The sequence below is a fragment of the Globicephala melas genome, chromosome 12 (genome assembly GCF_963455315.2).
Source record: "Globicephala melas chromosome 12, mGloMel1.2, whole genome shotgun sequence".
Lineage (NCBI taxonomy): Eukaryota > Metazoa > Chordata > Mammalia > Artiodactyla > Delphinidae > Globicephala > Globicephala melas.
This window is the reverse complement of record NC_083325.1, coordinates 12,979,827-12,996,914: the sequence shown is the minus strand read 5'-3', so window position 1 is coordinate 12,996,914 and position 17,088 is coordinate 12,979,827. Positions and strand designations below refer to the sequence as shown.

The 17,088-nt window shown below is 41.8% G+C and overlaps 2 protein-coding genes across 3 annotated transcripts in view; one reads left to right on the top strand and one right to left on the bottom strand.

Annotated features, from left to right (window-relative positions):
• The window catches only part of LOC115842465 (immunoglobulin kappa light chain-like), a 58,561-nt gene extending 43,154 nt beyond the window's left edge, over positions 1-15,407 (bottom strand). The window contains exon 1 of the mRNA XM_060309630.2: positions 15,359-15,407. Coding sequence (XP_060165613.1) covers positions 15,359-15,407 — 49 coding nt within the window. The remainder of the gene's footprint in view (positions 1-15,358) is intronic.
• RPIA (ribose 5-phosphate isomerase A) overlaps positions 1-17,088 on the top strand; it is a 162,888-nt gene that overhangs the window by 109,016 nt on the left and 36,784 nt on the right. The gene's annotated exons all lie outside the window — the stretch shown is intronic.

The following is a 17,088-nucleotide window of genomic DNA, read 5'->3' as shown; positions in this document are numbered from 1 at the left end:
GGTTGGTCCTACTTTCTGCTAATGTCAGGCCATGACGCTGTGAATTCTCTGGCTGGCCCTGCAGGTGATGGGGCCTCTCTCTCCTGGGACACAGGGAGGAAGGCTGGAGACGGTGTCCACACAGTGTCCCCAGTGGCGTCGCAGTGGGAGAGCAAACATTGACATCCCCAATATGCAAACGAAGCATGTAGGTAGCTCATTCCATTTGATGCATTTCTGATCAGAAAATAACAGACTAACAACTTCCTCTTCAAGGGCATGTGCATGTTCAATGCAGAGAAACTGAGGCTGAAGCCTGAGTCCTCCTTCCTCACCAGAGTCAGAACAGCAAGAGGAAGAGGAGAAAAGCTGCCGTCCCCATTTTCCCGAGGTGCTTCCTGAGGCGGGTAGAGATGGGCACTGGGGACACAGCCATCACAGAGGGGAGGGACAAGGCAGGGCTTCCAGCCACAGAGCACAGAGCATTTAGGAGGGTTTCTCCACCACTCAGCAGAAGACAGCTCCTCCCCAGGTGTCCCCACCACGCCAGAAGCTATTCAAGCCTTAGGGGCTCCTGTTGAAAATGGTACAGTGTCACTTACCTTCTCAGTATTTCTGAGAACAGGATTATGTCTTGTGTTTATTCAGCATATGTCTGCCATCTAACGGCAGTTTGAGATACAGCAGTTCATAAAATTTTCAATGCAGAGTCTCAAAGAATATTGACTGTGAGTTTTTTTTAAAAAACATCTTTATTGGAGTATAATTGCTTTAAGATGGTGTGTTACTTTCTGCTGTATAACAAAGTGAATCAGCTATACATATACCTATATCCCTGTATCTCCTCCTTCTTGCATCTCCCTCCCACCCTCCCTATCCCACCCCTCTAGGTGGTCACAAAGCACCGAGCTGGTCTCCCTGTGCTAAGTGGCTGCTTCCCACTACCTATCTATTTTATATTTGGTAGTGTATATATGTCAATACCATTCTCTCACTTTGTCCCAGCTTACCCTTCCCCTCCTGTGTCCTCAGGTCTGTTCTCTATGTCTGCGTCTTTATTCCTGTCCTGCCCCTAGGTTCTTCAGAACCAATATATATATTTTTTTAGGTTCCACATATATGTATTAGCATACGGTATCTGCCTTTCTCTTTCTGACTTACTTCACCCTATATGACACACTCTAGGTCCATCCACCTCACTACAAATAACTCAATTTCATGTTTTTTTTATGGCGGAGTAATATTCCATTGTATTTATGTGCCACGTCTTCTTTATCCATTCATCTGTTGATGGACACTTAGGTTGCTTCCATGTCCTGGCTATTGTAAACAGTGCTGCAATGAACATTGTGGTACATGACTCTTTTTGAATTATGGTTTTCTCAGGGTATATGCCCAGTAGTGGGATTACTGGGTCACATGGTATTTCTATTTTTAGTTTTTTAAGGAACCTCCATACTGTTCTCCATAGTGGCTGTATCAATTTACATTCCCACCAACAGTGCAAGAGGGTTCCCTTTTCTCCACACCCTCTCCAGCATTTATTGTTTGTAGATTTTTTGATGGTGGCCATTCTGACCGGTGTGAGATGATATCTCGTTGTAGTTTTGATTTGCATTTCTCTAATGATTAATGATGTTGAGCATTCTTTCATGTGTTTGTTGGCAATCTGTATATCTTCCTTGGAGAAATTTCTATTTAGGTCTTCTGCCCATTTTTGGATTGGGTTGTTTGTTTTTTTGATATTTAACTGCATGAGCTGCTTGTAAATTTTGGAGATTAATCCTTTGTCAGTTGCTTCATTTGCAAATATTTTCTCCCATTCTGAGGGTTGTCTTTTCGTCTTGTTTACGGTTTCCTTTGCTGTGCAAAAGCTTTGACATTTCATTAGGTCCCATTTGTTTATTTTTGTTTTTATTTCCATTTCTCTAGGAGGTGGGTCAAAAAGGATCTTGTTGTGATCTATGTCATAGAGTGTTCTGCCTATGTCTTCCTCTAAGAGTTTGATAGTTTCTGGCCTTACATTTAGGTCTTTAATCCATTTTGAGCTTATTTTTGTATATGGTGTTAGGGAGTGATCTAATCTCATACTTTTACATGTACCTGTCCAGTTTTCCCAGCACCACTTATTGAAGAGGCTCTCCTTTCTCCACTGTACATTCCTGCCTCCTTTATCAAAGATAAGGTGACCATATGTGTGTGGGTTTATCTCTGGGCTTTCTATCCTGTTCCATTGATCTATATTTCTGTTTTTGTGCCAGTACCATACTGTCTTGATTACTGTAGCTTTGTAGTATAGTCTGAAGTCAGGGGGCCTGATTCCTCCAGCTCCATTTTTCATTCTCAAGATTGCTTTGTCTATTTGGGGTCTTTTGTGTTTCCATACAAATTGTGAATTTTTTTGTTCTAGTTCTGTGAAAAATGCCAGTGGTAGTTTTATAGGGATTGCGTTGAATCTGTAGATTGCTTTGTGTAGTAGAGTCATTTTCACAATGTTGATGCTTCCAATCCAAGAACATGGTATATCTCTCCATCTATTTGTATCATCTTTAATTTCTTTCATCAATGTCTTATAATTTTCTGCATACAGGTCTTTTGTCTCCTTAGGTAGGTTTATTCCTAGATATTTGCACTGCTGGTGGGAATGTGAATTGGTACAGCCACTATGGAGAACAGTATGGAGGTTCCTTAAAAAACTACAAATAGAACTACCATATGACCCAGCAATCCCACTACTGGGCATACACCCTGAGAAAACCATAATTCAAAAAGAGTCATGTACCAAAATGTTCATTGCAGCTCTATTTACAATAGCCAGGACATGGAAACAACCTAAGTGTCCATCAACAGATGAATGGAAAAAGATGTGGCACATATATACAATGGAATATTACTGAGCCATAAAACGGAACGAAACTGAGTTATTTTTAGTGAGATGGATGGACCTAGAGACTGTCATAGAGAGTGAAGTAAGTCAGAAAGAGAAAAACAAATACTGTATGCTAACACGTATATATGGAATCTAAAAAAAAAGAAAAAAATGGTCAGAAGAACCTAGGGGCAAGTCGGGATTAAAATAGATAGCTAGTGGGAAGCAGCCGCATAGCACAGGGAGATCAGCTCGGTGCTTTGTGACCACCTAGAGGGGTGGGATAGGGAGAGTGGGAGGGTAGGAGGGAGGGAGATGCAAGAGTGAAGAGATATGGGGACATATATATATGTATACCTGATTCACTTTGTTATAAAGCAAAAACTAACACACCATTGTAAAGCAATTATACTCCAGTAAAGATGTTAAAAAAAGAAAAGAGAATCTAAATCGCAGAATATGACAAAGACACAGCTAGCTTTCATACCGTCTCTGTGTTTCCTAAGACTCAATAGTGAAGAAAAAAGGAATTGATATAGCTCAAGAATAGAGTTAAGGGCCACAATAATATTTCACCACCCCAGGCAGGGGAATGCAGACTCTGGTAGAGGACATTGGTAGATGTTGTCTCCAAAGCCATAGCTTCAGAAAGCTCAGTCATTTTATGCACAGACATAGATGAGACAGAACTTCATTTCCCAATGGGGATTTAGCTCCTGAGAATGAGGGTATAGAAATAAGTACCAACCAAAACTAACACCCAGTCTTAAAATAAGATTTTTGTCTTTATTTCAAGTATTAAATAAGCAAAACTGTACTTTTTAGTGTCAATATCAATATAGATAATTTGATTTGAGGAATCTACCTCACTGTCTGTTAGATTTTCAGATTCAGGGGAAAAAATAAAACCCTCACTGAGCAGATATGGCATTTAACAATATTGGGGGATGAACTATGGCAGAAGAATTGCCAATGGAGCAAAGGATGAAGAACAGAAAATGATATGCTCCTCAAACATTATTCTTCCATTTGACTTATCCTTTTTTTTTTTTTTTTTGCGGTACGCGGGCCTCTCACTGTTGTGGCCTCTCCCGTTGCGGAGCACAGGCTCCAGATGCGCAGGCTCAGCGGCCATGGCTCACGGGCCCAGCCGCTCCGCGGCATGTGGGATCTTCCCGGACCGGGGCACGAACCCGTGTCCCCTGCATTGGCAGGCGGACTCTCAACCACTGCGCCACCAGGGAAGCCCTGACTTATCCTTTTAACTTGCCTTTTGCTACAGTTTGCTGCAAAATTCAAATCTATATCTTAAATCCATAATTGTTTTTATGAGAAACAAGTATATCAAGATCTCTTGAAATAAAATTATAAAATTCTCACCCTTTTATATAGTGCATCAACTCATGTTTAGTTGCCTTTTGTCCTATAGATGATCATGTTGTATACAGAGGGTCATGTTTATTGTGACTGTTCCAAACTAGCTGTCATGTTTTCCTGGAATGTCCCATAAACATGTTTGTAATGAGTACAGGTTTTCATTCTCGCATGCTTAATTGTACACACCAAATAGCTTCTAGTAGTTGTCCTAATCTGACCTGGAAATATATAACATCTTGCAAAAACAGAAGGATGTGTGGTTCCAGCCACTGTCATCTGAGATGGGAATAAACAACATTTCTAAGTCCCTTTCCCTGAGCTTTCCACCAGATCTCCCCAGTTAGACATTGGTAACCTGGATAAGAAGGAATAACTGAATCAGTGGACTCTCTTTGTTCAGGGCTGTCACATTTTGAGATACAAATTCTTATGTTGTTGGTAGTAATAATACGGTGCATTTTGAGCCTTTAGGCTAATGATTGCAGAGGTGAAATTTGTCTCAGACTCACTGTAATGACACCAAAGAAGGATACCAGGGGACGGATGGACGTATGGTTTGAGAAGACTGGGGACTTGTCATATTTTCATTGGTATCTGCTCAAGTGGGTACTAATATGTTGATACTTTGCAGCTGATGGTGACTTTCTCTCTTGAAGCTTTTACTGGATGTTACAAATTAGGTGAGCACAAGTCTCCACTGGCAACTTAATTTTTTTAAAGTCACATGATCACAAATATCATTGAGACTAAACACATCCCATTCAATGATTTCTCAGGGCACTCACAGACATGAAAGAGGCCTCAGGATTCATCTTACAATGAGAAGAAATAATAGTGAATTTTTTTATCTCCAAGGAGTGCAGGTCTCTTGGTTTCTCTGTCTTTATGTGTAAAAGGAGGTCGTTGGAATAGGTGATCTACTCCTCAGTGATTGATACAGTGCATCTCTCTGTTAGAGGTCATTAAGACACAGGTTGACTTAAGATTCATTCTTACTGCACTTTGGTCACTGCTGGATATAAGATAACCTGTTTAATTTCTTCAAGTTTTCCAGTATCAACAATCTACAAAATGTTACAAATGGTTAAGCAAAGAACAACCTAAAGGGAAAAATGTAATATATTAAATATTCTTCAAAAGCTTCCTTGCATCCATTTTATTTGTTGTTACTGCGGTTAGCTGTGGGTGTGTGTTTGTGTGTATGTGTACATTCGGTAAGAATATTTAACATGTGATCTACCCTCTTAACAAATTTTGACTATAGGCACTGTGTTTTAGATCACATCTCTAGAACTCAGTCATCTTGCATAACTAAAACTTTGTACCCATTATTTTAATAGAATTTTGTCCATACTTGATCATTTACATGACAGAACGGCAGAGTGAAGACACACAATCTAAGGTGGTCCTCTGATATAGTTTGCTTGCATCTAGAATGAACACCAGCTCATATCCTCAGTCTTGTCCAAGGACAGTGTTAACCGTCTTGCTCTCTGTTACAATGTAGACCAAAGAAACGTTGATCATCTGGACGTTCCGCAGCGTGTTGCACTATAAACTACCTGCTGATCAAAACATTTTAAGTAAACCCGATGATCAAGAAATTGCAAGACTCTTGGTGACTTGTAAATATATAAGGTCAGAGGATGGAATGCAAATACTTAAAAAATTCATGACCTTCCCTAGCAGTGAATATGGCTCGGGTCCAGAGGTCTGAGGCAGGATGGCATATGCTCCTCAAGATAGATAGCAACTCATCGCACCTTGCGTCTCCTGCCACAGAAAGTGAAGCACAGAGGTGTGTAGGCCTCATGAAATGTTGAGAGAGCACATTACATTCTTAGGAGGTAGGGGGACTACCACATCCCATTGATCAGGTATAGTTAGAAGGCTTCCAGATCGCAGGAGGCCCACAGCAGGAGAGGACTCTGCATCAGGTTCAGGTAGCAATATGAGCAGCTCCATCGCTTGGACCAAATGATCTAACACATCACCTGGTGCAGGTTACGTTTGGATTAGATAAGGATATCGTGAGCACACTCTGAAAAGCTCTATTATAAACCCACATCTTAGATTTGTAGACTTGTAGTGCAAGATCATGACATCCTTAAAAAATAAAAATAAAAATATTATACACTATTCAAAAATCAGCTCACAGGATGTCACAGACCTCTGGTAGATGTGTCTATGGGACATTAAGAAGCTGTGTGATTGAGCTTCCTACTGTAACCTGGTAATTTCACACTCATCAAATTATCAGGGTGGGTGGGTCGCAGCCGCAGTCAGTCTTAGAAAGGAGATGGTTCATTTAGGATTGGGCCTGAGCAAATTCAGCAGGCACACTTCATTTCCATGGACAAGTATCCCAGGTCCCCATATCACTTTCCAATCTTGCCCTAACACCTCTGCATCGGCTTATATTTTGGCTTCACGGGAGTGGTAAACCAGCTAATTCCATAGGGGAAAAAAAAACCCTCCAGGCTTTGTCCATGGCTATGCCGGTATCATGTGTTGGTCTGAGCAAAGATGTACAGTCCCCACACTACAGCCCAATCAATGGCAGGGTCTGAAATAAAATGTTAAGCTAGCAGGTACATGAGCAGTGCCCCTGGTTATCATCTTAGTCTGCATAGAGAACTGGCCCGAGGTAAGGGTTTACAGCGATTTCAAAGTAGCTGGTTAATCAAAGAGAAGATTGGCGGATCAGAGATTAGGAGTCTGGGGAAAAGGAATGTAGATAAACCTAAGGACGTGGGCATGATGTAATTGTAACTTTGTGTTATGTCAAAAGTCTGCAGAGGGGCTTCCCTGGTGGCTCAGTGGTTGAGAGTCCGCCTGCCGATGCAGGGGACACGGGTTCGTGCCCCGGACCGGGAAGATCCCACATGCCGCGGAGCGGCTGGGCCCGTGAGCCATGGCCGCTGAGCCTGCGCGTCTGGAGCCTGTGCTCCGCAGCGGGAGAGGCCGCAACCGTGAGAGGCCCGCGTACCGCAAAAAAAAATTATCGGCAGAACATCTACCACAGACAAGACTTCGAACAACCAAGCACCAGAAGATTCTTACATACCTGAGCAGATTAAGTAGCCCCAGACTTTATCACAACTACTACAGTATTTCCTCTGCGTGTCCATGAATAGAGCAGCCCAGGTGACATGGGTGGAGGCTGTGCAGATGCCCAACAGCATGAGCCCATGTCCACCACGTCCACCACCTCGAGCAGTGTAGATCTCATACTGTCATCTTTGGATATCAGTGTTCCCAGCATTAGGCATCAATACCAGCACCCACATGGTGGTATTTTGTACCCCAAATCACTTCCTCCGTGAGATGCATCGCTCCTGGGATTAGTTGCAATCTGGATAGAGATTAGCCTTCCCTACCCACAGAGCCTCAGTTGCTGTTACTATCTACGGATTCACAGAGCCTGTGGTTTGCCCACAGGAGAAGCCACTGGATCAGGGAACTTACTTTGTGAAAAAAGTCATATAACAATAGACATCTATCTGATCACAGCATCCATTAATCCTACCAAACGCAGTATTACACAAAGGAGGCTGCTTAGGAGTGACATCTTGTAGACTTAGGAAACTCTCCATTAAGATATTCTGTATATTTTGAAAAAGTGACCATGATAGCAAGAATGAATAGGTTTGAGCCAAGGGTGAAATTTATAGCAAGCTCTTTCATCATTACACACAATGACCAATTTGGGAAATGCCTGCTTCCTGTCATGCAATTTGGGGCCCTGCGGTAACAGAGTTTCTTATTCCTAGAAGTATATGTCTACCTGAAGATTCTGTAGGATAGTCTAAAGCTGTATCGGTGTGTGGTAATAGATGTCCATAGACTGATAGGCAATCCGGGTATTTACTATTTTGCCCAGGTAATTAGCTCTGCTACTCAGGAAGTGATAGTTTTCGGCCACATATTGTGAGACTGAGAGAAATGTGTCTGCACATCTGAACTGAGGGACACTGGAGACCACAGGAAAAATCCAGACGATCATTCCCCCCAAATTCCCCTTTGTTTTTGAGATCATTTCATTTTGAGAATCTAGCCATTTGGGGTATTCGTGTTCTGTAGGACTCCTTTACTTATCTCACCGCCTTGGCGCTGGTTTTGGTTTTATCTCCTCTCTGAGCCTGGAAACTCTGGGTGTTATCAGTCTCATGAGGGATCAGATGACTGTGGAAAAGTTTAAGTCCTACTCTTCCCACTTTCGCTTCCTTTTTCTCCCAGTGCATTCCACAATCTCTTTCAACTCAGCGATGAACTAGTATTTTCAAATAATTTATTGAGTCTTAAATTCCTCAATTTGAAGGCTCCTGTCTGCTTACTTCTCTATATATTTTCCCATACACCTTGAAACCTAATGCAATTGACACATAGGGATTTTCACTACACTTGCCGTGGAGTCCACTTTCTTAGAATAGACAATCAACTCTGAAATACTTCATTTTCTTAACGAGAATTAAGATCATGTCGTTTTGTTCCTCCATTCATCCTTGTAATTCTATCACACTGTGTTCTGACACTTAAGTGGCAGGACCCCTTATGCGGTCAGATTTCATTTAGGGCACTACTGTAAATGAAATCTACGCAAGGCATACATTTTATGTACATTTCCAACTAAAATACATTTTTTCATGTTTATTTTCAGTTAATAACTGTGTCATGTGAGAACAGTGAACTTATTTATTGTTGGAAAACTTTTCTTATGACAATATACTACCAAATTTGTCATATCTAAAATACTATTTCGGTGAAATATTCTCAATATTGTTTTCAATTTGGGAGTAAAAAGAGACATGTCATATCTAGGTTTTTCCTGTTGCACATGCAGTAAACTTTATGTCCTCCGTTATTCATTTTTTGCTGTTTATAGTCAAAGCCCACATTTGAAATTGCAAGCCTTTTCACTCAGAAAAAAGAGGCAAAAAAAAAAAATCTTTTGGCATTGAGATCTTTTATTTTCTGTGAATTTCAAAGAGCCTATTTAAATATTCAAAGATTAAACATTTTTACCGATTATTCTCATTCATAGTCTCCCTGAGGACAGCTTGTGTAGAATACTTTCTGGAACATGTTAAAGGAGGAGGTCTTCTAAGTATAAAGAAGTAGGAAGTTGAAAAAGAGGGAAAATACCAATTTACCAATATTACCAGAAATTATCCTGAGGAAAATATACCCCAGACTATGCATTTGCAAACGTGTTGAACTTTTGTTGCCATGTATTAGTGTCATTTGTCTGATTATTGGACTGGATGCGTTTAATTGACAAACGTAGACAAGGCAGAGAGGATGAGGTTGACGTTTCCCTCAGCCTCCCTTTCACGTAACTGGTTGCTACAGGACACAGGACCCCCTACCTTCCCCTGCTGCTTCTGCCAGGACCAGGCCGTGCAGCTGGTGCCTGAGATGTAGCCGAGACACTCGTGGTCCAGAGCCCTCAGCTGCAAACTATTCCCCTGAGATCTCCAACATCTTCCTCTTATACAGACGCAGAGAACCTAATATGAGCTCCCCAGAGAAGGTGCACTTGGGGCAGCTGAGCAGCCCGAGGGGGGGAGGTTTGTGTTCAGGGCTGTACCACTGTGGGAGGAGTTTGTGTACCTTGATGACAGTAATAAACTCCAGCGTCCCCAGCCTCCACCCTGCTGATTTTGAGTGTGAAATCTGTCCCTGACCCACTGCCACTGAATCTGTCTGAGACCCCAGAGTCACGGTTAGAAACCTTATAGATCAGTCGTTGTGGAGACTGGCCTGGTTTCTGTTGCAACCAATTCAGATAGGTGTTTCCATCACTATGTACGAGGCTCTGACTAGACTTGCAGGAGATGGAGGCAGTCTCTCCAGGGATGACAGTCAGGGAGAGTGGAGTCTGGGTCATCACAATGTCCCCACTGGATCCTAAAATCATGACAAAAAGTACCAAGTTCCATGAAAATATTAGCAGCCATTTTTATCATTTCCAATTCTTATTTATTTTATCTAAAATGCGACTTTGTTTTACTCTCATTATCTGTGCTTGTCATCTATACAACAAGATTGTACAGTCACAGTAATGAACCTGACATCTACGAAGTGCAAAGAGGCCTCTAGACATTACCTACACCATCCCTACTTCCCTTGTCACAGTCCTGAACAAAGACCAGGTAATTGTTTCTTCTGGAAACTTCCTCACTCACAGATCTAAACATCCCATGCCAGTCTGCAGGACAACTCATACACATCTAACATGCAGACAGACCACACATGGTGAGCAGTGTTGCCTCCAAACTCATCCTCAGTCTCATCTCCCCTCCGTCCTTACCTGGGATGCAAAGCATTAGCAGCCCAAGGAGCTGAGCAGGGAACCCCATTTTCAGAAGCTGGGATTGATGAGTCCTGATAAGTCAGAGTAAGACTGGAGCTGAGCTTTTATCTCACACTTGCAGGGGAAGGTCCTCCCTTGGGAACAACATGCAAATCCCCTGGGGGGGGAGGGGGGGCAGCTGTGTGGAAAGAGCCAGGGGGAGGGAGGGAGGGGCCCAACTTTGAGCAAAGTGAAATAAAGACCTTCTGTTTGGAATAAAATGAACATCTAAAATCCATACTTCTTGGAATAGTGGGAAGAAGAATTCCACTGTGAAAGTCCGGATTGATTGCAAGAACCCAGTGTATGTGGCCTGCGGCTCTAAGAAAGCATACGAGACCCTGAAGTGAAGACATGTGCGTCCAGGGTCAATATCCGGGAGGGGAACAGTCATCTTGCTCTGATTCTTCCAGGCTGATCTAGATAAGAGAACAGCTCCTTCCCCACTAGTACTGACCATCAGAACTTTCTCCAAATAACTGCATAGAGTTAAGCTGTTTCAAGAGCTGTCAGGTAACTGCAGTTCCCAGGTTACCTGTTCAAGAATGTTAGAAACAGGTGTTAGAACTGGTCTTTTCTGGCACCTAGTGAATGAAATTTCAAAGAGCACTTAAGCCTGACAGGGAAAAAATATGTCTGTTGTTCAGAGAGTTGACAGTTCAGTTTAAGACAATAAGGAAAGGTAGGGCTTCCCTGGTGGCGCAGTGGTTGAGATTCCGCCTGCCGATGCAAGGGACACGGGTTCGTGCCCCGGTCCGGGAAGATCCCACGTGCCGCGGAGCGGCTGGGCCCGTGAGCCGTGGCCGGTGAGCCTGCACGTCCGGAGCCTGTGCTCCGCAACGGGAGAGGCCACAACAGGGAGAGGCCCGCGTAGCGCAAAAAAAAAAAAAAAAAAGGTATAAGAATTGTATGCCTAAGACAGTAAAATGAAATACCTGAAAACCAGTTTTTTCAGTCTGGTGCATATTCTATCATAATTCTATCTATATCTCTATCTCTGTCTCTCTTCATATATATATAAAATATATATATGCCATATATATTATAAATATATAGGACAGACTAATCAAAGGATTTTTTTGATGAAAAACTTCACTTGGGATGATGGAACAATATGAAAAAAGAATTATTTTATAATATATTTTTCTGAGTGGTGCTTAGAAAGACTCTTCCCCTGTTGACACTTTCCCATCAAGTAGAACCAGGTCCTGCAGGATTTCCTGATTTTTGTCAGCTCTGTGTGAGAACCTAAGCTCCCACTGCCTGTGTGTTGGAAGCCACAGCCGGGAGTCTACAGTTCAAAAGAAGACGCAGTTTGTGCGAAGAGCAATGATGGATCCTTTATGTTAATGTCTCAGGGTAGCCTGTGTCTATCACTGACACCTTCCTGGGCCTTTATTTAAGAATGGTCCATAGGGAACATGGTTCCAGGCTACCACTGCTCAGAGGGTCAGTCTGTTACGCCAGCTTTCATTAAATAGGAAAACAATGTGACTGTTCTCACATGTCAGCCCGGTGCAGGTCATGGTGAATTGAACGGCTCCAGAAAAATAGTGCCAACGTCAAATTGCTTTTGTCCTGAAAATAGAATTTGGAGAAGTTGAAAGAGTAGACTTTGTTGTCCTATTCAAGTTTGGGTAATTGCAATCCAAGCCAGACTTAATTGATCATGAAGACAAATTAACAAATTAACTAGACAATTAACTAGTAAGATTCCACAAGAATGTTTGGTGTGCATATTCTCTGGGAAATACTCAAGAATAAGATTTTGAAACCATGCTGAAAAGATAACTGAGCAAAAATTATGTTCACCTTTAAACTCAGAACTTTATGGCAATAATATCATTTTCTGAGAAAAATCGTGGTGTAGAAGGACATGCAGAAGTACATTATGTTCCATATCTCACTAGTCAAAATATTATTTACCTTTTTATTTTATTCTATTTCTTTAAGTTTTTGCTATCTTTGACCTGGTCTCTTTTATGATGCTAGCAAATAGATTCTGGGTCTTACTTCTGGCTTTTGAAGGTACCAAGACAAATAGGGGTTTCCCCCAGGTAGCAGGCTGCTGTCCTGAAGACTCCAGCCCTTTAATTAACCATGCAGTGAAAGAAGTCAAAAGATAAACATCTGAAAAAAACAAACAAACAAATATGAAGCGAAATGGAGAAGGTATTATAAATATTAAAGCTAGTTTTATACAATTCTTTTAACAAGTATTAAATTAAGAATTGTTTTTATGCACTCTTACTTAATGAATTCTGTTCCCCTAAAAATTATATTTACATTTATATATTTACATTATATTAACATATTTCCATACAAATAACCCAAAGAAAGTTTCGTATTAGTTGTTTTTTGTTTGTTTGTTTGTTTGTTTATTCTGCAGGTTCTTATTAGTCATCAATTTTATACACATCAGTGTATACATGTCAATCCCAATCGCCCAACTCAGCACACCACCATCCCCACCCCACCACATTTTCCCCCCTTGGTGTCCATACGTTTGTTCTCTACATCTGTGTCTCAACTTCTGCCCTGCAAACCAGTTTACCTGTACCATTTTTCTAGGTTCCACATACATCCGTTAATATATGATATTTGTTTTTCTCTTTCTGACTTACTTCACTCTGTATGACAGTCTCTAGATACATCCATGTCTCAACAAATGACTCAATTTTGTTCCTTTTTATGGCTGAGTAATATTCCATTGTACATATGTACCAAAACTTCTTTATCCATTCTTCTGTCGATGGGCATCTAGGTTTCTTCCATGACCTGGCTATTGTAAACAGTGCTGCAATGAACACTGGGGTGCATGTGTCATTTTGAATTATGGTTTTCTCTGGGTATATACCCAGTAGTGGGATTGCTGGATCATATGGTAGTTCTATTTTTAGTTTTTTAAAGAACCTCCATACTGTTCTCCATAGTGGCTGTATCAGTTTACATTCCCACCAACAGGGCAAGAGGGTTCCCTTTTCTCCACACCCTCTCCAGCATTTGTTGTTTATAGATTTTCTGATGATGCCCACACTAACTGGTGTGAGGTGATACCTCATGATAGTTCTGATTTGCATTTCTCTAATAATTAGTGATGTTGAGCAGCTTTTCATGTGCTTCTTGGCCATCTATATCTCTTCTTTGGAGAAATGTCTATTTAGGTCTTCTCCCCATTTCTGAATTGGGTTGTTTCTTTAATATTGAGATGCATGAGCTGTTTATATATTTTGGAGATTAATCCTTTGTCTATTGATTCATTTGCAAATATTTTCTCCCATTCTGAGGGTTGTCTTTTCGTCTTGTTTATGGTTTTCTTTGCTGTCCAGAAGCTTTTAAGTTTCATTAGGTCCCATTTGTTTATTTTTGTTTTTATTTCCATTGCTCTAGTAGGTGGGTCAAAAAAGGTCTTGCTGTGATTTATGTCCAATAGTGTTCTTCCTATGTCTTTCTCTAAGAGTTTTATAGTGTTCAGTCTTACATTTAGGTCTTTCACCGATTTTGACTTTACTTTTGTGTATGGTGTTAGGGAGTGTTCTAATTTCATTCTTTTACCCGTAGCTGTCCAGTTTTTGCAGCACCACTTATTGAAAAGACTGTCATTTCTCCATTGTATATTCTTGCCTCCATTGTCATAGATTAGTTGCCCATAGGTGCATGGGTTTCCCTCTGGGCTTTCTATCCTGTTCCATTGATCTATATTTCTGTTTTTGTGCCAGCATCATACTGTCTTGATGACTGTAGCTTTGTTGTATAGTCTGAAGTCAGGGAGCCTGATTCCTCCAGCTCCATGCATGGCCACAGGCAAGATCTTGAGAATCGTCTGAGGTGCTGCAGGCAGCTTGCAACATCAGCACACCGACCCCTGGGCATCACAGACAGGCCACATGGTTTGGTTACAGCCTGTATCTCCAGTGGCAGATATGTTCAAGCTTCTGTGGGAACACCAGGGCATCACTTATTTCTAATAGTGCTTCACTTAATATCACACTCCCCAGCCTTTAAAAGGGTAGAGTTTAGACTCACATTCCATGTATTCAAAAAAAATCCTTGCTTGCAAGATGTAAACTTGGTTTTCTTTTGCTGAAAGAACTCCAACCAAAGTCCTCAGGTGTAATCATCTGTCCTATATAAATCAGAAGAGGCATCATCATGTCTGTGCCACTGGCACTGAAGAGGGGCAGGAGAGTTAGAGTGCTGTTCCTGCCACTTCTACCAAAACTTCTAGCCACATTCAAAAAGTGGGTGCATCTCAGATATGTTCTCAGTGGATGGAGGTGGCAAGAGCAGCTGGGGCAGTCAAGCCTCACACATCTGCATCCCCTAGTGGTTTATGTTCTGGTCTGTAACACTGTGGGAGGTGTTTCATCATACTGTTGACAGTAATAAGTTGCAGGATCTTGAGCCTCTAGGCTGTTGATGGTGAGGGTGAAATCTGTCCCAGATCCACTGCCACTGAACCGGGATGGGACCCCGGTTTCCAAACTGGATGCAAAATAGATCAGGAGCTTAGGAGCTTCCCCTGGTTTCTGCTGATACCAGGCTAAATATTTGCTAATGCTTTGACTGGCCCGGCAAGAGATGGTGACTCTTTCTCTTAGAGATGCAGACACAGAGGATGGAGACTGGGTCATCTGGACGTCACACCTGGCACCTGAGATGGGAAACACAAAAAACAAATATCCATGTTATTACTAAGTTATAAGAGGACTACCCTGTAAGACCAGGCAGTAATGACCACACAGGCAGAGTAAATTCCTAGAGCTCTCCGTCCTTACCTGGGAGCCAGAGCAGCAGGAGGCTGAGGAGCTGAGTGGGGACCCTCATGTTCACTCTGTGTCCTGACTGGGACTGATTTCTGCACAAGATAGGATCAGAGCATTAATAAGTCTCCAGGGCAGTGGGTTGTTCTCCAGTAACATGCAAATCAGTAGGGGATGGGGCAGAGTTGGGCACAGCTGCAGGGCTGGCCAATCTCAATAACATCGCACAGGGGCCGTGTCTCCCAGATGCCCAAGTCTGATCAGAGCAGCTCAGATTTAACTGCAGACAATGCTTTTCTCCCTGGAGGCCAGAGACTTGAATTACTCTACTGTTCTTTTGTTCTTTTCAATGTTCATAACATGATTTTTTTTTGCTACCTTTCCATCTAATATGGGTTCTCTCGTGGATGATACACTTCAAGAAGCTGCAAGAATTTTTACACGATCTCTGCATTTGGTACCCGGGGATATCATTGAAGCTAGAATGTCTTCTTTGTTGACCTGATTCCCTGATGCTCTTGGAGTGATAAATTATTATTAGAGAGATAGAGCATAGGGTAACCACAACGTTTCCCATCCATATTTAACAATGCACCAGATCCAGACATGTGCAGACTGTGCAGAATCTACCGATGTTGTACAAAAGTTTCTCTGAACTTATTAGAGGGAAAATACCTGCAGAGCTCACACAGACCCAAGATTAGTCGTTTCCACCAGGCAGAGCACAAAGTCTCATCATTTGAGAGACATCAGGTTGCATGTTCCAAAAGGCTTTGTTCCAGTAGAGGGCAAAATTATCTGTATTCTCGATGCCATTCAGGTCTTTCCTAATAAAGATTAAAAGCAAAATCCACTCGACTCAGTTTCAGCCAACAAGATTAGATATTGCTGAAGAAAAGATTAGCGACTTTCTCAATATAAAGTATCCACAATTGAGCACAAGGAGAAAAAATTCAATAAAATGAGCAAAGCATTAGTGAGCTGCAAGCCAACTTCAAGCAATCTATTGTGTGTACAATTAAAGTCCTGAGAGGAAGAAGTAGGGACAGGAGTACAAAAAAATATTTGAGAAAATATTGTCTACAATTTTCCACATTAAAAAGAATCACAGCCAGGGCTTCAATAATTAAAAATCAAGATCAGGTGAAAACCATGAATTCAGTGGTTGAATTTGCAGAAGGCTGAGAAAAAGCACACAACTTACCCACTGCTCCCTCTGGGGTCCTGGCTGTAGTTGCAAATAAGTTTCTAGCATCTGAATGGCTGGGGGAATATCAAGAAATTATCTTCGAAATGAAAACACAGCCCTCATAACAAAAAAATAGAGTCAACACTAGTTACTCTTCTTTGGGTTCTGAAAGTTACATGTATATTTTGGAGTCAGTGGTCTGACTGATTGCTTAATAACTTGTAAGGTTGCCATTTCTGAGCGAGTCCCAGAAGAGAAGAAGACTCTGCACTAAGTACAACCTGCAGTGGACTTTATGACCTAGTGGACCAGTGAAGCTAAAGTGCCTGGGGTTAGATAGGGACAGTGTATGGAGGCTACAGAAAGCTCAGCGGGAGAAGCACAGTTCAGATCTCCAGAGTATTGGAATAATGCCATAATCCCTTCTGAAGATACCGATTCCCTTTTTTTTTTTTTTTTTTTTTTTGCCTCTCACTGTTGTGGCCTCTCCCGTTGCGGAGCACAGGCTCCGGACGCGCAGGCCCAGCGGCCACAGCTCACGGGCCCAGCCGCTCCG